Raw genomic sequence first — 27000 nt, 5'->3', positions numbered from 1 at the left:
GCTTTATTTTATTAGGCTAAACAAAGGGGGGAGTTGTTCTACATTTTACTGTGAGGAAAATTTGTATATTAAAATACAGTATAATCAATATATATAGAATGTCAGTGTCGCTGCAGTGCGCGTGGTAAGCATCACACATGTTCAGATAATGTATTTACATTATATATGCAAATGTGTGTGTGCCTGAGAGTCATCAAAAGGGGAATCTCATTGTCAAACTTTGACAACCAGTTTAAAATTTCAAATGGCTACCAAGTAATGTGATTAAAAACTTCGCTTGCTTCAAATTTCTGAAAAAATCGGTGCAAAAGGGCGCAGTTGTGGGATTCTATTCATCCGGACGAAAAGAAAAAGAGCATTTAAAACCATTTCACTTGCATAAAAACACAGCGGAGAATCCACTGATGACAACACCAACCAGCGCACAGATAATGAACAGATAAATAACAATGAGCAACTTTGACAATGAAGTTCCCGATTCACAGACTTGATACAGATTGTTAGCATCATGTTTACCACAATGAGTCCTATAGAAAAACAGCGACACTGGCATTCTGGCCAAGGCAGCCATATTCGAAATTTTAAACTGGTTGTCAAAGTTTGACAATGAGATTCCCCTTTTGAGTTACCAAATATTCAGATTAAAAATGAACTCGCCCAATCTGAACGAGCTGTTTTTCATATTAGCGGGGGTTGAGTGTAATGTAAATTGGTCATTCCACGTCAAGTGTCCGAGTCACCTGTAATTGACCTTCTCGGATTTTCACCAAACTGGGCCAGATTGTTCGTTTTGAGTCAAGAAGCAAAAATCCCAAGTTTGGTGCCGATCGGACTTTCCCTCGATTTTTGGGAACCGGGCTTTTATTAGAACAAGCATCATTTTCGTCAAATTCGCTTATTTTCTTTTGCTTATATCTTCGTAAATATTAAATTTAGAAAAAAAAACTTTGTTCAACATTTTCATGGGAAATCATCTGAGGAATCCGACAAAAATATTAGTTTTTTGCGGCAGTGCTGCTAAATACTTTTATTTTTGATCTGAAAACTAAATTTGTATTTTTCTCTCAATGAGTACAATTTGATCTCAAAAATTTTAACACTATCGGAGTTTCCGCATTGCTGTTTGTTTGCTCTATCCGCTAGTTACAGATGATAATATAATATATAGTAACCATATTATAGTGAAACGTGTACAGTAGGATTTCGAATTTGGCATGGTTCAATTTTGGCATGCCTCGATTTTGGCAACAAAAGTATCCGTTTTTGGCAACACAAAATATTTCCCTTACAAAAATATGCTGGAATATCAGTTTGTTTCCGCAAAAAAGTTTGCTGTTATAGAGTGTTTCTAACAATAATATTTTTATTGCCGTAGGACTACGTCTTACCGCAGGTTGTCAAAAACTTAGTTGCACCGGACGGATAGCTCTTAGCGGATTTTTTGGAATTTGGATGGCGGCGAATTGTAAGTCCAATTTTGAGTTCAATTCAAAGTTGAATTTCCAGTTTAATTTAAGTTCAAGCTTTAAATCTAAATTAACATAATTTAAGTCCAAATTCATACTAATTGTAAGTTCAAATCTATCAAATTTTTTAACAATTTCATCAATTTTGCTTTCAAATTTCTACCGCCTTCAACTGTAACCACTGCATCGTCTCCACGCCACGTGCTTGCTTGAAACGTGTGTCTGTTCTCAGTTTTGGTATGGAAAACGGAACAACCTCGAGAAAATTAATGTTACTCTCTTTTTCTCTCATAATGAACAGACTGTCAGATTCTCTCTCACACATTAAATTGTGGCGTTTCAAGTTTGTAAACAAATCACAGGTAAAGTTACCAAGTACTGCGTGGATTGGCCGGCGATTGTTTTAAAACCTTTAAATAAAAATCTTTTACGACGCAAATATGAGTTTTTCACAACCGAAAACTACCATCGACGAAGGAGATACCGTTATATTATATCTTACAGTGACAAATGTGTACGCAATTGAAGCAGTTCCGCAAATTAAAAACAAAAAAGGCGAACTAATAGACAATGTGTTCCAGACAAATTTCGGTGCCTTGAAAGTGAAGGACATTATCGGCGTACCGTATGGTTCGAAGGTGTGTTTATCCAAATAATTATGATTATGAATAATTCTTTAGTACTACCTCGCTTACAGGTTGATCTTACCAAGGGTTGGGCTCACGTCTTGCAGCCAAATCCGGAACTGTGGACACAAACGCTGCCGCATCGAACGCAAATTTTGTACACTCCAGATATCAGCATGATTTTGTATCAGCTGGAAATCAAACCCGGTAGTGTTGTGGTAGAGTCAGGAACCGGATCCGGTTCGCTATCGCACTATTTTCTGCGTGCAATTCGGCCACACGGCTTTTTGTATACGTTCGATTTCCACGAAGAGCGAGTTCAAAAAGCGCAAGACGAGTTCCAGTCTCACGGATTGGGCGACTTTGTGAAGGTAAATTGTTGCAATATACATTTTAAATTATTTTAACTACAATTCATTAAAAACGTAGGTCACACATCGAGATGTTTGTGAAAATGGTTTCGGTGAGGAGCTGAACGGAAAGGCGGACGCGGTTTTTCTGGACCTGCCGGCTCCTCAGCTTGCCATACCACACGCTGTCAAAGCGCTGAAGGAGCAAGGTGGTCGACTATGTTCATTTTCCCCGTGCATCGAGCAATCTGGACGCGTTTGTGAAGCGCTGGAGCAGCACGGGTTTGTCGATATAGTCAATCTGGAAGTGCTGCAGCTTGAGGAAGTTGTCAGAGTGAAAAACGTTCCTGTCATGGATTTGGAGTTCGTAAAACATAAGGTAACGATTCGAATTATTCATCAATTGTTTTTATTATTGTTATTTTTATTTCATTTTTAGAAAACAGAGTCGGACAAAGAAACAAAAACGCCGAAGGAAATGAAAAAATATATCACTTCAAGTGCTCCGAATAGTATCGCTGGGCATACAGGCTATTTAACAGTCGCTGAATTACCACCAATTTTTGCTCGGTAACACGGGCTTACAATGACTATTAAGTTTTGTAAAACAAAAACTCGCAAATATGCAATTATAATAACAAGACTTTACTTTTCAACAAAACACTACATGTTATAATTTGCTTCAACTAGAACCATGGAAACCACCCACCGTAAGCGATTCCTAATACTGATCTACTCGTGGCTGCTTGTATTAGAACCTGGACTTGCTGTTCAACCGTTAAATTACTTTCCGCCATGGGCAGCTTATCCAGCTCCAGCAACTTCAGGTAGCCATTCAAATAATCCCGATTGAATGCGACCTGTCCAAATCGAAGTTCTTCCGCTATCAATACCTTCGGATTGGCCCCGTTCAGTTTTCTTATGGCAATGTTTATGCGTGTTTGTGGATCCCAACTGAGCACATTCTTTGCGTCATCCTGGTTGAAACGCCGCCGAGCGGCTTCTAACCAGTCCAATGTCGGTTCTCGTACAAACACTTCCAGTACCGATCTCAGCAGTTTTTTCGAGTTCCTCAAGCAAGCCAGACTGTAAACTAGACATTTGTGCATCAAACCGGATGTTCGCATCGGTTCCATCACGTTAACGAACTGCGGTGTCAATCGAAAGGGAACCATCTCCGGAACCGCTTGGTCTCGCGTCCCGGCTCCGAATGCAATACCGAAATCCACACCAGCCAGCCTTCCGTTACTGCGATCGATCAGTAAATTCGAAGTGTGTCTATCACCGATTCCGAGAATCCAGCAAGAGATATTCATCGCCATTAAACTTTTCGCAAAGTTGCCACGTAAATTATAGAACGATTCCGGAGAAACGGCCATCTCAAATAGGGCACGCTTCAAAGTATCTTCCTTGATTTTTGAACGAAGCTCATTGAATTTCAGCATGATCTATAACGATAAATTTGGTAAAATATTTAGGGAGAACATGTGACAGAAGATCAACCCTGTTGTTTACCTTTTCCGGAGTGCTTGCAGCAGCAACCATTCCGTAAACAACCGCCATACGATCCATTGGAACACCAGAAATTTGCGTGAGAAAATGCCCATAATCCCGATTGATTTCGTTAGACACATCTCCTCCCGGATTGAAGCGTACCATTGCTCGTACGGCAACACTCTTCAGCGAGGAAGTGTTCGGTATCCAACCGATAATGCCAAAATCATCCCTAATGGGTATAACTTCATATGTCCTAACGGACAGTTGGTGCTCCTTGCAATGCTGATCCCAGGATAACTGCTTAGATATCGTACCGAGCAGCTGTTGAATGCGCTGATCCTGGCGCAAATCTTCGCCGTATTTAACAAGAAAATCATACCCTTTCCCATCGCTTCCCATAATTCTTATTCGTATCGGTTTTCGAAGCGTCTTGTACATCTCTAGTTCGTGACAAATCTTAACGATTCTCACGTGATTCACAACATTTGGCTTGTGATCCACGTTGTACTGTCCCGGAAGTTCCAGCATTTCTTCTCTATCATTAAAATGGTACTCGGCCAGCCATGGAGAAAACCTACTCAACTGCAGTGAACTATGTTTGGGGACCAATTTTTCAGCTTCCTTACGTATATTATCCAGCTGCTTGCGAATATCATTTTTCTGATTTGTGCAATCATAATCCAATAACTTCAGCCACTCCGCTTTGAGAGGCTGAACCTTCTGGTGCTCTCGGCCAAGATTCTGTGGGGCCTCATGGAATATATTTTGCATCATATCCGTAACTAAGGCACGAAATTCTTCTGTGCTCGATATATCAGTCGCCATGGACAGTTTAATAAGCATATCGTTGGCAATCTTCCATACTTTCATACTAGGAACCACGATTTGGCATAGCTCTTCGGTGAAGCGATCCAATTTCGGTATATTCAACAGTTGCATCAATTCGCGAGCGAATCCACTTGGAGAGCGGTCAGGTTTCTGTTTACAAAAATTACTGTATGCCAATTTTGCCGAATAGTACAGAGCCATCGGGTAGCTGGTGGCAATGCGCAGCAGAAGTTCGCCGAGAAAAGATTCCTCGGCAAAATTAACGTGCGAGAGAATCTGTGGAATCCAAGGCAGGAACATCCACTCCGGTACCGATGCACTGGCTTCGCTGAACGATTGCTGCAGTGAACCGTCCTGCAAGTACGGCAGCTGCAGCAAACAAGGAAACAGCTGCCGAGCAGGTCGTGATCCGTGCTCCATCGCTGCCAAAAGGGACGAGATCAATTGGCGCTCACGGTCGCAGGTCTGAAAGGAAAGATAAACCTGTTTGTAAATAGTGATTTATTCGAGGAATGGTGGATCTGTTTCTCCTGTGTTTCGATTCTATAATAATTAACTCTGGAATATTGTGGGGTTGTAAATCTTGCGGGGGTTTACTTTGAAATTCAAATGGTTTGAAGAATTCGAAGACAGCACAAAAAACTTTTGGGCTTCATCTGAAAAAGGCCAAAGCTGGTTTCCTTTCCCATCCACTTGGTCCCAGCCTCATCATAAATTGATTCCAGGAGCAGTGTTGTCTGTTCACCACGAGACGCTAGGATTCATTAACGCGAATTTCATGGTGACTCCAGTACCCCCGCCGCAGTCGATTTATTCCTGCCAGCGTACTTTACTCATCCCGAACCTATGTATGGAGTTTCCAAATACTTTACTCGGCAAATATTAAGCCGCTTTTTACCATCCCTATCCCACTTTTGATACGCTCCACGCTTCTAGTCTTTAATTCTAGATAATCGGTATTGGGCCGTCTAGGTAGCTTCGAGGTATCAAGTTGGTCTAACAAGCTAGTCGTCGTATGTTCGAATCGCTGAGCGGTGCTGCACACTTAAAAAGTTTGGTAAAGTTTTACCGAACTTTGAGCAACCGAACGGCCCAGTTTACACTGGGCGGAGCACTAATAGCGCTCTCTGCGCACCACTCAGTGTGAAGTGAGAGTACGCCGTAAATAATACTTAAGATAGAGCAATACTTAGTTCAGTAATCTTATGTATAATAATTGTCTCTATAAATGCCCCATGCATAACATTTACGAATTTTGCTTGGCAGAGATGTTACATTTTAATAATCAAAATAGGTGCACTGAGTGCAGGACAGCCCTAGTGACCCGTCTTGTCCCACCTGACCCTATATATGGGACATTTGTAAAACTATAGTTATCTACAATTAAGCGGAATACAATTTAGCTGTATCTTTTGCATTTACTGTGCTACCATGCTGGTAGCTCATTACTAGCTAAGCGAACTTTCATCGCTATATTAGGCGTTCGACGTACACATTATCCAAGTCAGATGATTTTATTTATAATAAAAAATATAATTTGTTATCTTAATACACACTCTTCAAGTACTTACCTCTCCTACGGGTTCCTGTTCAAGTCCGTCGTAGCAAAACTGTGCAAGTTTGAGGTAACAGTCCGCCAAAACTGCACACTCCCTAGACTGAGCTGAGCTGCTGTTCAAATAAACCTCATTTGCAACGCTGACTGCACTTTGCAAGCATTCCAATGAATATTTATTTAATTCATTTTCCAGTGATCCTAAATATGCGAGGTTAGAAGAAATATCTAAATGCTACGTAATTACGTAAAAAAATCGAAATTACCTTCCCCAATTAAGGGCAACGATCTTCTGATACAATTAACATCTAGCTCAGAATGCTCGTGCGTAATATTTTTCATCGTTTCCGACATCCAATACAGTTCCCGCAATCTCTCGATCTTCACTTCAGAATACTGCGACAAGCCTTCATCTTCAACAACAGTTCTGAGTCGCTGCCAATTTTTCCCCAACTTTTGCGCTGTTGCCATCAAATCGTCACCAAATTCCATTTCGCATATTCTTCTCATCTTAAGCTGAGCAATCCTCCAACGATATCCGGTTTCATTCTGCTCATCCGCCAACATCTCCAACCGTTTTATGATCTTTCTGGCAAAGCGGAAATTATTCTGCTCAAAGGCAGCGTCCAACAAATGAAGTTCCGTTTCGAAAATCGCCCCCGTCAGCTGTTTTGCGAAGTCATTTTCCAGCAAACTATCATCAACCGTTGATTCCAGTCGGGTTTCTAACTGAATCCTTGCAAATTTACGGTAAGCCAGCAGAGCATCCCAAACAATTAGCGAATCGGAACGAGCAGGAAATGAGTTTTGCCAGTTGGTGACCAGCTTTTTCAAACTAACTTCCTGTAAAGTTTTACTTAACAAGTCACTGTATGCATGTATCTCCGATATAATACGTATATCCAGCAGTTTTCGAACTCTCAGCTTATCGGATAGGGTGTCCAGATAGCTCCATTCTCGCAGAAAATGACGCAACACTTGATCGGAATACAATTTCGCACGGGAATACTCACGGCTGGCGAGCTGCAGCATGGTTATCTCTTCGCCAAAATTCAATTTTATATACTCCGCCCGTTCCGGATTGAGCATCCAGCTCTCCAGCAGCGTAATAAAGTCTTTCCCGCTCTCATCACCGACCAAGTTGAGCCTCGTATTGGCGTGGAAGTACTTCGGCAGAATATTCTCCATGTTCCATTCGTCGGTCCACAGTTCTTCGGTGTTACCCTCTGTTTGCTGTTCCAAAACGACAATCAACTCCTCCCACATACCCATCTGCGCGTAGCAATTGAAGTACGATTGATAGCAGAAATTCTGCTCCGCAATACGATTTTGATTGTCGCGTATCATGTGATGGTACAGTTCTCGAGCTTTGTAAAAATTTCCATTACTTTCTAGCTCGATGGACTCCTTTAGGCGAGGGTCACTATCCATTTTGTCCGAGAAAATATCCGCTAGGATGTCATATTCGTTCAGCGCATGGCACAGTTCGGCTAGTTTGATCCAATGAAGTGCCTCCAGCGAAACGGATGACGAACGGGACACGATAGATCCCTCCGGGAAGTCATATTCGTGCAGCTTATTTTCCAAATACAGCACTCCCATGGTCATCATGTTTGCTCCGCAGGCAACGGCAGTCACAGTATCTGCGGTAAGGTCGAAGACCTTTGGACGTTTCATCGCCAGCTCGATCAGTGCCCCGAACAAATTCGGATCGCAGCTTTTAGTTTCCGAAAGAATACTCTGGATGGATTGACTAATGATTAGTATCGCGTCGTTTAGCGGATGTTCGTTTTGTTCCCATTCTTCTAGAATTCCGGAAAAGATAGCCACAAATACCTGTCGTGCAAGGGCCGGATCACGTCGACACAGAGCTTGCAGGGGTAGCAGCAGTGCAAGACTATTGATTAGCAGATCGGGAAAATCTCCAATTCTGTAGCGACGGTACAGAACTACCTCGCCTTGTTTCATTTTTTGGCTCTCTACTTTTCGGACTATCTCGTAACTGTGACGCTCGATAGCTTGTAGAGCTTGATCGCGCGCTGTGCGTTCTTTGTCCTTAAGAATACGCCTGCGGAGATTGTGATAGGATTTTGAACTGCCGCTGGTGGATGCAGCAGCTGGCGAAGGAGCCGCCCGACGCGATCTGCGATCTAAAATCGGTGCGTTAACTTCGAAAAGTAGCGAGTTTTGAGTGGGAATGGTGAAGTTCGTTGTTGGTTGACTCATAACCGAAGGATCCACAGTCGGCTCGAACACGTTACCTTCGGCGCCGAATTGTGTTGCCTTAATCAGCCGTTCCATTTGCGAACCATCCGCCGATGTGAAGAACCGCTGTTGCGATTCAACAAACAGAGGCGCCGTTGCGAAGGAGTTTCGCTGCCGCCAGCGTGTGTCGATGGAGTATTCTCGTAACTTTACATCCGTTTCATATTCGTGTTGGAATATGCGCCGTTTGGATTCCGGGTTTTTCACAGCGGAATCGATAAGGATTTGTGTTGCATAGCCTAAGTAGTTGGCCTCCTGTGTGGGGTCATAGAGATTGGCCAGTACCGCCAGGAACCGTGCGTCTATCTCCACCGGGAAGCGCGATTCGTCGGTCCAAAAGTCGAAGATGCGACTCTGAATCGCATGGTCAGCGTCGTTCATTCCAACCAGAAGGGCTTTCTTAAGCTTTTGCGCAGTATTTTGCGACAATTCTTGGCGGCGGTTTTCGTGAATGAAAATTAACACTTCGTAAACTATGTCACGAACTTCTGAGCGATCGCTGCTATTCAACGCTAGGACGGGATCAAGCATGTCTTCGACATGTTGCGTTGACATTAGTGTTAGAGACTTATTTATCAGATGTAATGCCAGCAGCTGATACTGACGATCGATCAACATACTTTTTAAATCTAGAGAGATCAACTCACGATACACTTGTTCTCGGAATGTTTCAACACGGGAAAGCAACAGTTCGAGAAGAATTTTCTTCGAAGCGCCGGCGGCGCCTGGAATGCCATGCGAAACAACGATCAGAAAAGAATCAACAATCGCTGGAAAGGCTTTGTGAATTCCATAGATTATGTCTGTAAACTTTTTCTCCTGTTTCTTTCGCATTGACGTCAGTTTGACCAGGAATTCGTTCTGATACCGTTCGTCCTCGCTCTGTTCTCCAGCTGGGTAAAGGTTGGCCAAGCACATGCCCAACAGTTCGGAAGCCGGTCGGTAGACTGCTGTTTTCTCCGAATCTAGGCACCGAAAAATCGCTCTTATAAAATCAAACTTTGATGTTTCGGTCCACGGAACAAGCCCGTTTGCCATAACGATTGCATTCAGCTGTAAACCGCACAGGTTCTGCATAGATTCTGGATCCTGTGTCGGACCAATCATGTCATAAAGCAGCTGAACTGGCACACTAATTACAGCCTTCCAACGTTCTATCAGATGCTTGACCAACTCCAAATTCAAACGAAAAACTTCCTTCCTGTTGTGAAAACAATTTCTCATTAGAAATTTCACTAATCCCGACGCTAGGCTGATTTCATCCAGGCTGCTCGGTTCATATGCGTCGCTCCACTCTAGTATCAGCGCAATCAAGTCCGTCAAAAAGGTGTTGAGCTGCGAAGCAATGCACTCGTCTACGATCACCTGCATCAACGGTGGTATCAGGGTGGACGCGTACGGTTTCAGCCACTGACGACAGTTATCGATAGCCTTCACTAGGAATATCCTCACATTCCTATGTTGCTGTTGATCACGCAAAGAGGCGGCTAGAAACTTAATCCAAGGTGGCGGTGCAATCCGTTCCCCTTCAGTAGGGGTGATCTTGTTCTCGTGCATGTGCTGGATAACGGCACAGAGCGTAGCCATTACCTCGTGATCATTTATCTTCGACTGTTCAAGTGAAACGGTAGTCCGTTTCTTCAACTGCAACAAGCTCAGCTCATCGACTTCTCGAGCAACCGCTTCCTGCGTTGTTCTCACCACCGAAAAGTTCAAATCCAGCTTAGTAACATCCTGACTTAGTGAGGATTCGAAAACACTCGTCATTTGAATGTACTTGAAACGGTTGACAGGTTTTTCCGCCCCAGAGGTGATCCGTCGAATCGAAACAATTTTGTCTTTAATTTTTGGGTAATCTTCCAGTTCCTGACTGCAGCAGTTGTACAGCATATCATCGGAACAGTTGATCAGCTTTCTCCAAATGAACTCATTCTTTTCGTGGGTTTCACGGAACAGCAGAACGTTGTACAGTTGTAGGTCGTCCTTCGTGTTGCTGATGATGGCGGCTAGCGCTCGATAGGCAGCGCATTGGTACTTTCGAAAGAGTTCGGCAGACGGTGAGTCCGGTGTTAGGAAAACATCCGAGCGCGCATCGTACGCTTTTTTCGTGAGATCGGTGATGAGTTTTTTTCCCGGGGTTTTTTCGCTTTCTGCGTATAAATATTTGGCTACCGTGCCTTCATCGTTCATTATCAAGTCGCGAGGCAGTACAGCGACGTACAGTTCGATCAGTAGAAAACCACCGAACCGATTAACCAGCGCTTGTTCAGCTTCCCATCCGGAACCGACCTGTCCGTAGTTGCTGCGAATCATTTCGTAAATCTTTTTGATATTCAGTTTGTAGAAAGCCAATATGGTTTCAACGGTGCTAGCCCGTACTGCGGTTACCAAGAATCGTCTGAAAACCGTAATTCGAATGCTTGGATCGAGCGATTCATCACAAAACTTAGCCAAAATTTGCTTTAAGTTGTAACACTGTTGATGACTATTTTGGATTTTTATATATTCTTCAATTGCCGGTCGGATTTTGTGTTCGGCTACATGTTCCGGATCCGCGGCTGTAGCGTTGATGACAGCCTTCAAAAGAACCGGTGATTTTGATACCACCATCGCATCCAACAGCGCAACGATGCAGCTTTCGAAACTAATCCTTTCAACGCTCCCCGAGGCGAATTCCGTCGAACGCAAAGGGAAATGTGCGTCCTGTAACTTCTGCAGGGCGTCCAGAACCGTTGGGGAGTCAAAATCCGATTCGCCGACGATGGTTGGAATCAGAAATAAGGCTTTTGACTTCAAATCTAAGCTGTGCTGCGGATTCTCTATTAAAGCTAGCAGCCATTGCTGAAGCCCAGCAGCTTTACGTGCAATTTGACTGAGAGGAATTGGACTGGCCATGGCCACGTTCGACATCAACTCAATTAGTCGTAAATCGGTAGAAGCAAACTTTTTTTCCTCAAGGAAAGCTTTCGTATTAATTACTTCCCAAGCAGCTAAAATTTGTTCGGTCACTACCTTCAGGATATCGACATCCGATCGCTTCTTTTGATAAACATGTTCGAGAAAATTGCATAACAATCGAAGCACGGTTGAACAGTTCTCCTGACTCAAAATTTGCCATAATCTTTCCAAGCTCTCGGGCAGTTGCTGCACAATAAAATCATAAATAACCTCTCCAAAAAGATTTCCGAAGTACTCGCCATGCTGGATTGTAGATTCTTTGTTCTCTGCGAATAAACGCATATAGTTGTCGGTGGACATCAATGATACGAGCAAATCCATCAATTTAGCTGATTTTAAATTGAACACGATACGTAATAAATTTGTGCAAAACCTTTTTACCGACGGAGTTAGCCTTGCCTGAACAAGGAAATCAAAATGGTCTTCTTTTAGCCCAGCAAAAATAGTGTGTAGTATTTGTTCCGGCATCAAATCCAAGTACATAGTGTGTGTTTTATTGAAATGTTCCTTATGCCAGCAGTAACGCTTTGCGATCAATAAAAGACCCTTGACTAAATTATTGTCTTCCAGTCCGATAGTGTCCGCCTTCATCAGATCACTCAAACGATCGGAAATATCCCTTATTGTGGGAATAAACTTTTTCGACACTCTCTGATGGAACCTTTCCATGAACTGCACATGCTCAAACTGCTCCAGCCTGCGCAGTAGTTCCTCGACTTTCTTGGGCAACTTTACGATCGTTTCCTGACACGATTCGAAATCAAACCCTAGCTTCTGAGGCGCAAACACTAAATCTGCCACAAACTTCACCACTTCCTCCGATTCCCAAAATGTTGTCGGAATGCTTCGACAGTACCTCTGGGGGAGCGCCAGGCTTAGTAGATCGACAATCCTAACCGTTATAGTGCACTTTTGCACACTATATCTAACAATTTTATCGGCACTAACGCGAAACTCGATGCTCACACTACTATCGTCTTTAATACCCGGACGAAGCATCGTCATCAGGTCCCACATCGATGCTTTCATTACAGTCACCAAAAAGAACTTCACCGTAACAAAAAGGTTAGACCTTGCCAAGAATAGCTCCGAATTTTGCAGCAAAGAATTCTTCAACACCCAATAGTACATATCCAGTGTTGATCCTAAATATTCCAACCAAAGGTAGATATTCGCACTCAAAGGTAGATGCCCCGCAGCGCTAAATTCTAAGTTGGGAGCCGCTCGAATGCCATGTATCACACCCACGTGATCACATATATCCAAAACGGCTGCGTCACTGATAAACTTTCCGATGAAATCTGCACCCGACTGGCACCCTTCTACAGCCGGCGCTAGCTTCAGAAACACCTCCATACACTTATGTCGGTAGTTCATCTCGCGAGAACTACACTGTCCTAGCAACCACACAACCAAGTCCTTCAGTAAACCACCACGAAATGTGTTAGGAATCACCCTTGTGTCGCTCGATCGGTTGAAAATATCCTTTCTCACGATAAGCACCCGCACCAGATGATCGATGGTGGCTGATACCTGCTCCAAGTTGGTCGTTGAACTATCGAAATCTTCAGTAATCATGAAATTAACACAAAACACGTAAAACAACTCGAACCAGCTCCGATCTATGTGACTTTCCTCTTCACGTAGGACACGATAAATATTATTAAACGCAAGGGCTGCTCCCTGCCTACGATTCGGATTCGAATCCAAGCTGAAGGTTCTCAGCTTCTCTAGGATTACTTTCAAGTTAATGGCAGCCGATGAAGAAACGCTACTCTGCTGGCCGGCTGGAGTCTGTTTGATGCTCCAAACAAGAAATTCGCGAATACAGCGAGCTGCCAGATCGCGCACGCTCGTATCCGTTGGGTGCGATATTGATTCCATTAGTCGGTTAGCCAACACTTCCGTTCCCTTCAGATTGATTTTGGACGGCTGCGTTAGGTAATGTATGACCTGAAATATCAATGGTTCGAACATTTGACACACGGGTAGGTCCGAATCGGTACCAAGCTGTAACATGTGGGAGCACAGCTCGGTCCTGTAAATAGAGGAAAATTTCAAAATTACATCTTCCTAACAAATTTGTCAAAAAATTACCAAAGCTTAATCATCCTATCCTGGTGCTGGATACCAATAACGTACAAAATCAAAGCATGAAGCAACTCACAAGCTGCCATTTTGGTTTTCCGATCGCTTGAACTCACGGCAAGCGTGCAGACTCGCGCAATTATCGTATCCAGCTTGATGATTGGCCGAACGCCCACTCTGCTTAGCAACTGCAACGATATGTTACAATTCGAGTCCAAGTCCCACAGTACCAACGGTCTGTCGGTTTCCTCCTTACAACCACCCTCAGTTTCCACATCTTGCAGTATCATTTTCGTGCACAAGTTGGGTTCCAGCTCGCCAAGAAATAGCAAAACACGACGCTGAAATTTGACCAACTCGGTTTCGGAACTATTCAACGCATGTTGTAATTTGATTTTTTCGATTTTACTCCGAGTTAAATTTACACTGCGCTTCTTTTGAAATTTAGCCAGCCGACTGTTGACGATTCCCGCGTCCTGAATAGCGTCACGAGTTTGCAGATAGCTATCCAGTAGGGGCAGAATGCGTGTGAGAACCTTTTCACGACCAGCCTTCGAAATGGGAGAATCATGTGCGACAACGCGTTTCGTGCAGCTCAGGGCAGCATTAGCCAAAGCGAGCATGCCCTTACCAAGCTTGAACGCGATTTGCAGGACCTCAATCAGTTCGCTGGTATCGTCGAGAAAACATTCCAGGAGCGTAATTGGCGCACCCAGAACAAACCGCAAGCAAGTCAGCTGTAGTTCCCCGGTAGAATGACGAGCCTTGGCGATTTGCAGTTCCATGTAGCACACTAACAGGTTGGTTGTAGCGGCTTTGCCGGACGAACGATTAACCTGCAAACGATAAAAGGAGCGTTAGTCGTTCTCGCAATTAAAATAGACTACAAGTGCTTGTACCCTTTTAAGGTGAAATTAGTGATCATTAAGATATCATCATTTTATATTTGTATTGTTTTGCGAATAGAATAGAAACTGTAAGCGACAAATAACCAAACGCATTGTGTGTGTACATGCAGTTTGACGAGAAATGTTATTAAAAAACGGGAGTATTGTATAACATATGATGAACATTTCAGCTAAAGTCACGCGAGAGCTTAACACAAAATTCGCCTGTATTCTTTACCCAACGTAATGTTGCCATATCTTCCGTTAGATTTCTTTACTACATGTCGAAAAAGCCACAATCTTAGCATTTTGTATGGCACCACTGTGTTACTACGAGCAAGAGACAAAAGAAAGAATACAAGAATCCCCCTGCCGCATGAAATAGATGCACGCTGAAAAATCGATCCGCTCATTTACCGGAATGATTTTGGAATCATCTGGTTTGCAGTCGGCATGCATTTCGTCTTATGTTTAAGAATAAAGTAAATAAAACCTGCCAGATTTTTATATGGAATGGCTTATATGAGTAAAAGTCGTTAAAATGCAAATTTTTGGTGAAAAGTTCGGTGGATGAAAACTGCGCAAGTTTTTACGCCAGTTGTACATACATATTTTTCATAGTGCATGCAGAGTGTCTTTTGCATGCGCAAATGTAGATTAGCTGCTCGTGTGCTTTTATATTTTGTAAATTTTTGCCAGCTGCGGAGATATATTGACAGAAAGTGAGCCAGATATGGATGTGCTACAATTAAATGTTTCCAACTACTGCTTTTCAAGTGAAGTGAAGGGCCGGTTTTGTTTAAAATATGCAAGGAAAATGCGATACGCGATGAGGCTAGTGTTGTGTGTGTGTTTTATGCTTTATGTTTTATGCTGAGATGATGTTGAAGGGCATGTGCTCATAAGCAGTTTTTTCATCAGAAAAGCATTTTTGTCGATGGAACTGAGTTGCATATTAAAGATTAGCGATAATGTGAGACAAATAAACATTTATCCTAGCGAATCTACTGTACTACATTTAAAAAATTGCAACTAAAGAGCCATTAAGACCTATTTACCAACACACTCAAAGCAATCAGGGTAGTCATGAATACATGATGAGGGCTAATTTCTCGTTAACTGTATGTCAGGGTCGGTATAAGCTAAGCTGAAAACTATAAATTTCATTCAGTGTCTTACCTTAAAGTGCTCCAAACCGTCTGCTATCAACAGTCCCAAATCTATCAGCTTTACAAAACCACTAACCAAGGGATGCTTAACTGACTTTTTCACCATATAGTCGAAATAAATCGGTATCCACTCTTCGAAGTACTCGTTAACATTCGTATTATAACGTAATAAATCCTGATACAAGTCCACTAAATTAAAGAATATATGAAAATCCTTAGGTTTCACAGGGACTAGATCAATATTAGGATCACAGAAAAACAGCTCCTGCATTTCGCCGGTTTCATCCTTTACAGTACGCTTTCTAGTGCTCAAATCCAGTTTGTCCAGAATAGCAAACAATTTCTTAATCACGTGCGTATGGACAATTTTAACAAGTTCTCTTCTATCCAGCAACCGATTGGCGCCTTGCGATAATAATCCCTTCCAGAGGGGAACGTAATGCTTATAGGTGACATAATCTTTCCAGTCGGACTTTTCTTCTGTTGCTCTGTTCTGATCGGCATCAACCACCAGCATATGAGAACAACTCCAAATTATGCCTCTCATGACAACTTTATCGAGCAAACTCTCCAAAACCATACCTCCTAGTTTACTCAAATTATCGAATGTTTTCATTAAAGAACTAACAATAAGCTCATGATGCGACGTGCTCAAAAAATGGAAATCTTTAATCAAACCAATAACAATATTCTGCAACGAAGCCAACTGAACACCTGACAGCTCGCTTACATGGCCCATTATGTCGGATAGTGCCTGGACAAAATCGGGTAAATGCTCTAACGAATCTCTTGATTTGTCATCTGCCATATACGCTGACTCGGTTCTTTGCATCACCAGCAGCAGCAACTCGTTCATGTACTCATCCGACATCATTTTACCGCATGGTTCAGCCATCGCACCGAATCCCCGTATCGCAATGCGTACCTCGAAGGGCTTCGAGTCCGCGGCAACAAGTACACTTTTGAAGTATTTCATAAAATGATTTAACACAGCAATGCGTGCCTCCCGATTATCAGGCAAACTGGTTGAGCTGCTCCCGTCGACACTTAATTTATCTCGACGTAATAATTCTTGCGAAACTTGGTAATGAAACGAATAGAGAGCGTATATGCCCACTTTGCGATCTTCGATAGTTGATCGAATCCATTTAGTGGTCAGAATTTTTTGCCAATACTGATAGTCATTGTAAAGATAATATGAAAACAGGAAACCATGGTTTTCTATTATTCGCAAAGCATCTGTAAAAAGCGGTAAATTAACCCAAAATAGTTGATAATCTAGACAAAACGATAATTTACTTCTGAAAGCTTGTCGCTCTCTAACGGCATCATCCCAATCGGACAGCTTCTTCACCAGCACATAAATGCGTCGATACACGTTGGAATCGTCGTCGTAGTTGCATTCTACGGGAGCGAAAAAAATCAAATAGTGATTCAACCCATGCAGAGCACCAGCAATTGAAATCAACGATGGATAGCTCTCTTCCACCAGCTGTTTCTCGAGCACAGCCATTATGATGTTTAAAATCGTTCGCTGTTGTTCCTCAGATACACAGTCGGGGTAGTCTTTCGTTAGCAAACCGATTAGCTCTAGCAAGCTTTGCTGAAAGCGATTGGTCAGCTTCCGTTGATCGAAAATGGCCAACAGATCAGCCAATAGTTGACCTATGTCGCAATTGTCTTTGTTTATGCATTTGTACGTTAGTAAATCTTGCAGAACGGCAGTTGCCAATTCGCGCTCTCTCGCGCTAACCGACGAAGGTTGTATGAAACATACAGATTCTCGAACGATTTCCGGAACATATTTGCAGACTAGCTGATTATGCTTCTGTATAAGCTTGCGAAAGATGTCGAAAATTTCCTCATTTGCTTTTTGGAATCGGCCAGAAGCTTTTATAGAGCACTGAAGAAAAAAAATTACACCACTCGTAGAATTGAAGATTGTATCACACGAATACTCTGTAGGAAAATTGAACATTATTTAACTTCCGGAGACCAATTGTGTCCAATACTTACCGGCCTCAGCAGCGGTGTGTGATTCACCACCAGCAACTAAATCCGCTATGATAACGACAAAATCCTTTGCCTTAGCACTATGCTGTGTATTCAGACAGTTCTTCAGTAGCACAAGATATTTTTCTAAATCAGCCGACATACCGATGTAAATATATGCACTGTGGTGAAGAAACTAATTATTTATCTTTACATGAAAGTGCTTTGCCAAACCATAAAATCATCAAAACATGTAAAATCACGAATATGTATGAAATTGAGAATGGTTAGTAATTCGTTAGTGTAGCCTTATGTTATTTCTTATTGTTTACTATTTACGAATGAATGTTCCATCAGTATTGCCGGTGTCGATATCGATTCTGGTCAAAACTTTAAATATTTTGATATCGATACCAAGGATCCGTGCCAGAGCTGCCACAAATACAGATATTTGTGCATGCATAAATTTGGGACCCATCAATTATTTCAGTAGCTGTGATATCTGGCTCTACTAATGTTCCTGAAATATAAAGTACTTCATGAACTATTTATGTTATTTAAAAGATTAGATCGAGAAAATTAAATACTCCGGAGAAAACAGTATGGTCCCAAATTTATGCATGCACAAATATCTGTATTTATGGCAGCTCTGATCCGTGCCAATATTATGCACATCTGAATATTGCGACATTTGCCCCTATTTAGACTACCCCGATTCACACGATTATCACCGTCGAATCTCGCACCACGATTTCGCTCAAGGAAAATAAAGGGAGAAAGAAGGACATGAAGGAAAAAGAAGTCAGACTCATCAGTTGATTAAGGGAGAAACTAAACGCCACTCTAGTGTCAGATTAACAAAGCAAAATGCGGAATGTTTCATTAAGGGGAAACCGAAAGTGGCTCAAAGATGGCTGGATAAATGGCTACCTTTCGAAGCATGTATTGTTTTGCACCTTAAAAATGCATCTGTATTGGCAGAGCACGCTTTCGCCACGGAATCAGTGCTTCCAGTGCTGTTATAATTTCCTAAAACTTGTCATTCCATTTATCGATCTGCTACACTCAAAATATTCTGCACATAACTAATGGTAAATTTCCATATGAAATTCCAGATGATTATCATGTGCCGCATATAAGCACAATCCGCCTAGAAATACACATAAAAATTATACGGATATGAATAGTATGTGCAATTATACACATAAAAAAGATACGCATATGAATAGTATGTGCAAAAGTCTCGCGTGCTCATAAATTATAACTGTTTGGCATATAAATTTCATTGACTGGGCACATTGCAAAAATCTATGTGTGGGACACATAGAAACTATACGAAAAGTTTTCTCAGTGTATATATCAACAAACGCTCAGCAAAACATAATTGCTAAAGGAAAATAAATTTAACTGATCATATCGATCATTACGTATTCATAAAATCGACCAATGTATAATTTGGAATTAGTTAATAGATATTTTGTTGCGCACATATTTCATTATACCGTGTACCCCCGTTGGTATGACCTTCTTTAATCTGAACATTTTTAATCTGTACCCCGGTGGTATGAATGCGTTCACATTAAAAACCGATCAAGCGTCACACACAATTGACGTTAAAGTTGACCGGTAAATTAAAAAAAAGCAAAAAAATTTAATGCGTTTCCTCTTGCTCAGGAGCTTTGGCAATATAGCTCATATGCAACTTACCTCTCTCCAGCACTCAAAATAGACCATTTTAGTCGAAACTGCCGAGCCCATTTCGTCTTCTACAAACCGAATGTTTAGAATTCGCGCATGTTTGAAATGTTTTCAAACCAAAACCAAAACAAGTTTATAGGGTGAGCGTCTTGCGCGTGTGTGAAAATGAATAGAGTTACCAAATATTCAGATTAAAAATGAACTCGCCTAATCTGAACGAGCTGTTTTTCATATTAGCGGGGGTTGAGTGTACTAGCGGTTTCCGAAAAAGCATCAACACAGTATCAAACTTTCGTCACATCAAAGAGCTTTTAAAGAGCTTTCAACTTTCGCCGCATCGATAAGCTTAGAGTGATGTAAACAAACAAAACGCTAGCGCAGGAATCAAAAGCTGGCCTCCGATATTGTCAATTGCAAGGAAAATTGTACCATCCAAAGTGCGATATCGCTCATAAAAGTGCTATTTTGCATTAAATCGTTTCGGTATCTTCGGCGCACTTTTTCGTTATCTTCCAAGCAATAAGTGCGCCGAAGATACCGAAACGATTTAATGCAAAATAGCACTTTTATGAGCGATATCGCACTTCGGATGGTACAATTTTCCTTGCAATTGACAATACAAACGGATTAATTAAACATCCTAGTGATCCTACACATTATTCAGTTGCTGCTGTTAATCTTGATTGAATCGGAATGCCTTGATAAAGAAAACAAACCATATTTCGGGATGTTTGTAGTCGATGCGGTTGGCTGCACATCAGCTGTGTTTATGTTTGCAAGCTCCTCTATTTGACATATGTTACCAATACTAATGCAATATTCAAATAAGCGTTTAGGTTTTTAACGAACACATGAGATGTACAGTACAGTGTTTGTCGCACTAACACAATAACGTTAGCCACTTTCGGTATCGCCTTAAATGATTATCACAATAGTCTAAATAGTCATAAAGGGAACAATTTTGCTGATTGCAAGAAAAATCCTCACATTTCGATTATCCTGAAAGCTGAACCAAACTACCAAAAGATGTCGACTAACATTTGAAAGGGACGGATAGGCCAACTGTCAAACAGAACGAGTGAGAGTTCATTTTCCTATAGGGCTTTTGCTACACACACATTCAAGACATCTGTTAGGCATACACTGCATATTTTCCTATTCGATGCAGCAAAAACGTGCTGGATAAACTTATCATTTTTTCTAAAATTATTCATCATTTTAAAGCAACTAATAGTCAAAGTAACCGACAAATGTTCCCTGAAATATATGCTGACTTTTGGTAACTAGGGTTTCGGTGCATTCGCGTTAAATCGGTGTCCCAAATATACTGTTTTTTGAAGCAGTATACGGCATAGGCCAAGTTGAAAGTAACGTAATATAAAATTGGTTTTAGCATAAATTGGTTTAGCATAATAATTGTTAGCCGAAAGCAACTGCTGGTTATTGATATTTGTTTAGTTTTATCCCGCCAACATAGGTCATAGTTACATTTTTGATCATTGCTACCGCGTCTTAGCTTATTTGTTGAAAAAATTGTTTTTATTTAGAAAACAGATATATTACCTTGCCATATGTATGAAGCAATTTGTAATTTCTGTTTTAAATGAAGAAAATAAATCATTTAAAAAATTTTGCTCTTCCCAGCCCGTGTATTTTATATGGAGCTGTCACTTTTGCCTGCCCAACAGATCTCCAATACATATGCACTCTGCAAACACCCTATGCTGCTCCAGCAAAAAATAGCTCACTGTTCTGTTCTGTTTGACAGTTGGCTTATCCGCCCCTTTCAAATGTTGGTCGACAGATAACTGCATGATTTATTATATTGTCAGTTTCCCACCCTTTCGTACGCGATGAATTATAACCGTCGCGGGCGAAACCGTCGCCAAAACATTTGTCATGCCGTCAGCCGTCTTACACAAATGCATGCGCGTTAGCTTCTTAAATATTGGTGTGATTTTTAATTCGGACGTTGAAAAATTTTAACGGACGGATTTTAAAACGGTACGATGAATTTAAGAAATAAAGTCAGTTGCGTAATTTCAATAATATGCTTTGAAAATCGCTTTTCAGTGATTTCAAAGTTCATGGATCGGAAGGTAAGTGTGTTTTAGTCAAATCAGCACGAGAACTTTCATTAAATCCATCCAACAAATGATGAAAATTAGAATGGCTTTACTTACTAAGGCGAGAATTAGAAATAGACCCTAAATCAATAGCTTACGTGCTAGACAAGCATAATATATACTTATAACTTACATACAGCCAAGCAGATTCTTTCTGCGACGATTTCAAGCTATCAAAAAAGTGAGCAGCGCGTTTTGTTACCAAAGAAACGGACAATACCAAAAGCATTCCTGGGAACGAATTTGTATCAGTGTTTCTTTGTACTTGTCATTCCTCTTGACAGCAGGGGTACCAGCTATACATATTTGATTGAAAGAAAGAAAGAGATTGAGATTTTTGGAACCCGCTTGCAGATTTCCTCGTAAAAATGTTGATATTTGCTGATTTGTAAGTTTCTTCCAATTTATGGCGACTTATTCAATTTGTGTTCAAATTTTTACGGACCATTTTTTGTATTTTCGATCGATTTCAGCAAGAAATTCAAGCTTTTCTAACAATTTAAAAAAATATGGCATCTCTGGACGGCTGATGTTTACATTTTCTCGACCCGTGAACGGATGTTTTTTTTTTATTGAATAACACAACTTCCAATTTTAAAAATTTTCATTTGCGTCGCAATATGACCGTGCGCCTCTAATAGGAATAGTTTTTTACAAAAGTTAATACAATGAATGATATTCGTCGCCTGAAGGAACAGCAACGAGAAAAACATCCTGGTTTTAGTTCGTACTTGGAATGCATGACACGAGCTTTGTTCACCGGTTTAGCAAGTTTCACTCTGGGTATGTACGGCTAAAGTTAAACAACATTTGGAGTAATTAACCATCAATTTCGACAATCGACAGGTTTTTCAGCAACCTATTTCATTCAGAAGCTAATTGCTCAAAAGCTGCCTTACTCTCAGAAGTCAAGAATATTAGTATCGTCCCTCATAGCAACTGGGATATCTTATAAAATTACATCAGATCGTACTAAAGCTTGCCAAACCGGTTGGTTAGCTGAAGAGGGTAAACTTTCAGCTCCCACTGTTGATAGTAAAGAGCAAATTGATTGAAGAAATTGGACAGGATGGCATCATTCATACGACGAATTTCACCACTTTTCCATCGAGCTGTAAACATTGGCATCCGATCAACTGGTACCTTTGTGACTACTACGAGATATAAATACACTGACTCCAGTAAATACAAAGACTATAAAGGGAAGTTTAAGAGTACCAACAGAGAGATCGCTGGTTCGACCGATGGAGCAGATTCAGATGAGTTCAACTTTGACGATGCCGACTACGACACTATTGCCAACAATGCCATGCGAGTGCAGAAAAGACTGCACAACGAACAAAACGTGTTTATCATTCAACCATACATAAAGTGGGGACCGAAAAAGTCTTCCAGCAAACCAGAACATCAACTTGCGGAAGCGGAAGCGTTGGTTCGTTCAATACCCAAATGGACAGTAGAGTACGCCCTGAAAGTTCCGCTGGAATCGCTAGATAAAAAGCATCTTTTTGGCGTTGGGAAACTGGAAGAAATTAAAATGTGTTTGCAAAACTTGCAAACTTCTGGGACGTTAATCACTTGTGTATTTGTCAGTAAGGGCACTTTGCCTCTGGTGCAAAAGCAGATACTAGAAGAACATTTTAAACTTCCCGTAATGGACCGTTATTCTGTAGTAATACAGATTCTGCGTTTGCATGCCATAAGCACTGAAGCTAAACTGCAGGTTGCAATGGCCGAAATTCCATACATTTGGAATCAGATGAAGGATCATGACTCTATCAGTACTAAAAGTCGTATTTACCTTACCGAATCACAAAGGCACATGCTTCGCATTCGCGAAAGAAAGCTGAAAAATGAACTGGCATCTATTCGGTCGCATCGTGATTTGCTCCGCAATAGGCGCAAACAGAAAGCTTATCCAATTGTTGCTGTCGTGGGCTACACCAATGCCGGTAAAACCTCTCTGATTAAAGCCTTTACCGAGGAAAAATCACTCGAACCGCGTAATCAGCTCTTTGCCACGTTGGATGTAACGGCTCATGCTGGCTGGCTTCCATGCAAGCTGGAAGTACTCTTTATGGACACCGTCGGTTTTATGGCAGATATCCCAACGGGACTGATCGAGTGCTTCGTGGCGACACTGGAGGACGCCATGCTTGCCGATGTCATCGTCCATGTACAGGATGTGTCGCACGAAAATTTTACCGAACAGAAGAAGCACGTTGAAAGTACCTTGGCATCGCTTCGCAAGTCGATTGGTTGCGATAGGGAAACAGGGTCGATTAATATCATCAATGTAGGTAACAAATGCGACCTGATAGAGGACCATGCAGCTCTGCTAGAGCGCCATCCAGACATGTTGCTGGTTTCGTCTAAAACGCAGAACGGCATACACAACCTGTTGCAAGAAATTGAGCGGCAAATTCTGGTCGTTACCGGTCGCCAAAAGATTATTATACGCGTTCCTATGGGCGGCCAAGAGGTGGCTTGGCTATACAAGAATGCAGCTGTAACGGAAACGGCTGCCGATCCTCGGGATAGTCAGCGGCTGCTGGTCGGAGCGGTGATTACCGAAGCCAAACTGCAACAGTTTCGGCATCTGTTTGTTTAGAGAAGGGCTGCGTAAGCCTACGCGTAACTTCATCCATTGATACAATGAGTTGTCCATAGTAATTAAGTCTAGTTTTTGTAAATAAACACACAACTGGTTGATAGCAAAAGAATGAAAAAATATCTTATTGAATGAAAAATTCGACTTTTTGTATTCACGAACCAGGTCCATAACGCTTTCAAAGCGCTCGAATAAATGAAAGTGCAGCCGATTGCATTTCAACATTAAAATTTACGACCACAAAAAAACTTAAATCAATAATTGTTGGCGTCTAATTTAAACAAATCTATAGCAATGGCTGTCATCCAAGCTGTAACATTAACCGAATAAACCGGCGAGTTGTGTCTTAAAGCTAACAAGTAATTAATTTTATTTATCTATTAATTCGTTTAAAGTTTACTACAGTCACAAACACTCAATTCAACCTAACCGTGCTCTACGCTAGGTAAACTACCCAAGAAAGTAACAGATTGAATTTACGTTTTACAACTAAATTCGCGTACTTGCAATAGGGTACTGATTGGTAATTTACATTCGTAACGTGATGGGCCGTTTTTCAATAATTTCTTTGCAGTAAACGTTAGTTTGAAAATACTTCAAAATTGACTGATTGGCCGTGCATAATTGCGCGCACGAAACAAGAGACAACCCAGTGATATTGTAGTTATTTTTTGCGTGCACGGAATGACTTGATTCTTGAACTATGCTGCTAGTACGCCTTATTCTCCCATTTGGCATTAAACAATGGAATATCGACTGGACACTTACCGGAGTATCGCCCTAATTAACAGTTGCAAAAGTACACTTAACTTTCTCGAACACTTCATCCGGCCCAGCAACTGCATCGATAGTTTTCACCAAATCCAGCTTCCTGTAGTGCTCCACAATGGGCATCGTATCGGTGATGTAAGTGTTAAAGCGTTTCTTCAAGCTTTCCAGATTGTCGTCCGAGCGACCACTGCTTTCGCCACGCTTCAGGCAACGGGCGACACATTGATCTTCGGTACACTCGAAAAACAACACAAACTGCAACTGAACCTTCTCGGACATTTTACGATTCCAGCCCTGCAAGTTGTCCTCGTTCCGAGGAAATCCATCGATCAGGAACTTTTCGTTGCCTGTTGTCTACAAAAATTAAACGCATGTGTAAACATTCTATATATATCTATGGAACCTATATAGCTACATTTGCTAACGGTATTGTATTTCTACATATCTGTGAGAATGTGTGAAACGCATGCGCTAAATTAACTTCCGATCAGACATTGTAAGTTTTATTCAAACATGAAAATTAACCAATAAATCTAAAAATAACAACAAAGTGTCGTCACATCATTCATGAAATGAGTAAAGTGAGTACTGAATGACACTCTGCAGAACATAAGATCGTTGCGTTACACCTTACGCAAAGAAAAACTTTATTCTCCCTGTAGGTAGTCAAGGTCAAATCACTTCCTGTTTGGAAACCAAACTAATTTAATTTCTACATCCATGACACCTACCTCTCGGGTTTTATTCATTGCATTCTCCAGCAGTGCACAGGTAATCTCCACCGGAACGATTCGCCCATTGCGGATGTTGTCTTCAATCAGCGCTCCGTACTCGGATCCTTCCCGGTTCCGTTCCTCCCGCAGTAGGTCTCCAGCCGATAAATGCGTGTAACCAAAATGTTGCACAATCTTCTCGCACTGGGTGCCCTTGCCAGCTCCGGGAGCTCCCAGAACGAAAACGATTTTTGGTTTTGCTGAATCACCATTCATCTTGCAGGTACTACTAGACACGGAAACGGTTGATGCACGCTTGGCAAAAGCACAAACACTACTACCACCACTGTAACTGCTTCGGTTGACTAAGAATCGTACGACAACGGCGGACAGAGACGTTGATGATGGTGACCTAGCAAAAACCGTCAGCTGCTGGCTTGGCACAGTTTGCCTTATCAAATGATTGATGCCGGTGTTGCTCACTAAGCGCAGCAAGCCGATGTTGGTCATAAAAGAAATTGTCACTTCAACGATACCACTTGGACTCGGATAAGTAGCTGACTGATGGTATTTTAAGTTTTTGTAACAATTAGTATTCAAAAATATGTACCGAAAAACAGATCTGTAAAAATTCAACACACGAGAACGAGAACTTACAAAATGCCAAACTGTGATAAGTAAATTCACCAAGATGATGCCAGATACTTTTGAAAAAATTTCGACTGCTCGAAAATAGAGCTCTTTGCTCGAAAATTAATTTGTCAGAGATTGTACTAACACGGGGAAAAAATGTAGTTCCTTTTCAACGGTAGTTATGACTGTTTTGCCCTCGGTTTTACCAAAAACTTTCCATCAACATTAGAAATAAGGGCCAATAAGCCAAACGTCAAACAAACCGCGTGAGGCGTGAGAGTAATTTCTTGCTGGAGCAGCGTACGAAACCGAACTCTCACCGGTCTGTTTGAAGTTTGGCTTATTGTAGAGTGACCACACGTCCTGATTTACCAGGTCATGTCCTATTTTCGCGTGCGTTGTCCTGATAAAGAAATTAAAGTACAAAGGTTTTTAAAGTCCTGCTTTGTCAGTCTCTCTAGAATCATAGGTTATCTCGTCTTCATAAATATTTCGTTGCCCAATTTTACACTTTCGGTTTTGTACAGTGGACCCCCGTTCGTTTGAACGATTCCTCATGCAAACTAACGGGGTTACTTTTTAATTTGAACAACTGGCCACCCTAAATATGCTGAAACTCGTATGAACTGGCCGCCCTGCTCTTTGTTATTGTTTTGGTGGTTTGATTCAGTTGGCAGTGGCAAGCAGCGAATATTTCATTCTCCGATCGAATTTCTATCGTAATTGTTGGGAAACGGAATGTGAAACTGATTAAACATACTAGATCA

General features: G+C 41.5%; 4 protein-coding genes across 4 annotated transcripts; 2 read left to right on the top strand and 2 right to left on the bottom strand.

Moving 5' to 3' along the window:
• The first annotated feature begins 1849 nt into the window (after positions 1–1849).
• On the top strand, positions 1850–3093 carry LOC128744769 (tRNA (adenine(58)-N(1))-methyltransferase catalytic subunit TRMT61A). Its single transcript, XM_053841999.1, has 4 exons — positions 1850–2104; positions 2164–2463; positions 2522–2821; positions 2882–3093. The coding sequence occupies exons 1-4, from the start codon at positions 1907–1909 to the stop codon at positions 3014–3016; spliced, it is 933 nt and encodes a 310-aa protein (XP_053697974.1). The 5' UTR covers positions 1850–1906; the 3' UTR covers positions 3017–3093.
• Positions 2892–17916, bottom strand: LOC128744768 (DNA-dependent protein kinase catalytic subunit-like). The gene is made up of 8 exons (XM_053841998.1): positions 17706–17916; positions 16989–17648; positions 15700–16928; positions 13643–14469; positions 6589–13583; positions 6339–6523; positions 3958–5232; positions 2892–3890 (listed from the first exon to the last, which is right to left on the bottom strand). Exons 1-8 carry the CDS (start codon positions 17842–17844, stop codon positions 3129–3131), a joined length of 12072 nt encoding a protein of 4023 aa, XP_053697973.1. The 5' UTR covers positions 17845–17916; the 3' UTR covers positions 2892–3128.
• A 4553-nt stretch (positions 17917–22469) lies between these two features.
• Positions 22470–24199, top strand: LOC128742529 (putative GTP-binding protein 6). Its single transcript, XM_053838925.1, has one exon. It carries the CDS (start codon positions 22575–22577, stop codon positions 24114–24116), a length of 1542 nt encoding a protein of 513 aa, XP_053694900.1. The 5' UTR covers positions 22470–22574; the 3' UTR covers positions 24117–24199.
• Positions 24200–24294: 95 nt separating this feature from the next.
• Positions 24295–26247, bottom strand: LOC128741925 (UMP-CMP kinase). Its single transcript, XM_053838050.1, has 2 exons — positions 25619–26247; positions 24295–25241 (listed from the first exon to the last, which is right to left on the bottom strand). Exons 1-2 carry the CDS (start codon positions 26108–26110, stop codon positions 24897–24899), a joined length of 837 nt encoding a protein of 278 aa, XP_053694025.1. The 5' UTR covers positions 26111–26247; the 3' UTR covers positions 24295–24896.
• Between the last annotated feature and the right edge of the window lie 753 nt (positions 26248–27000).

This window comes from Sabethes cyaneus, chromosome 3 (genome assembly GCF_943734655.1).
Source record: "Sabethes cyaneus chromosome 3, idSabCyanKW18_F2, whole genome shotgun sequence".
In the NCBI taxonomy this organism is placed as follows: Eukaryota; Metazoa; Arthropoda; class Insecta; order Diptera; family Culicidae; genus Sabethes; species Sabethes cyaneus.
Note: the sequence above shows the minus strand (reverse complement) of the source record. Positions and strands in the feature narration are given on the sequence as shown.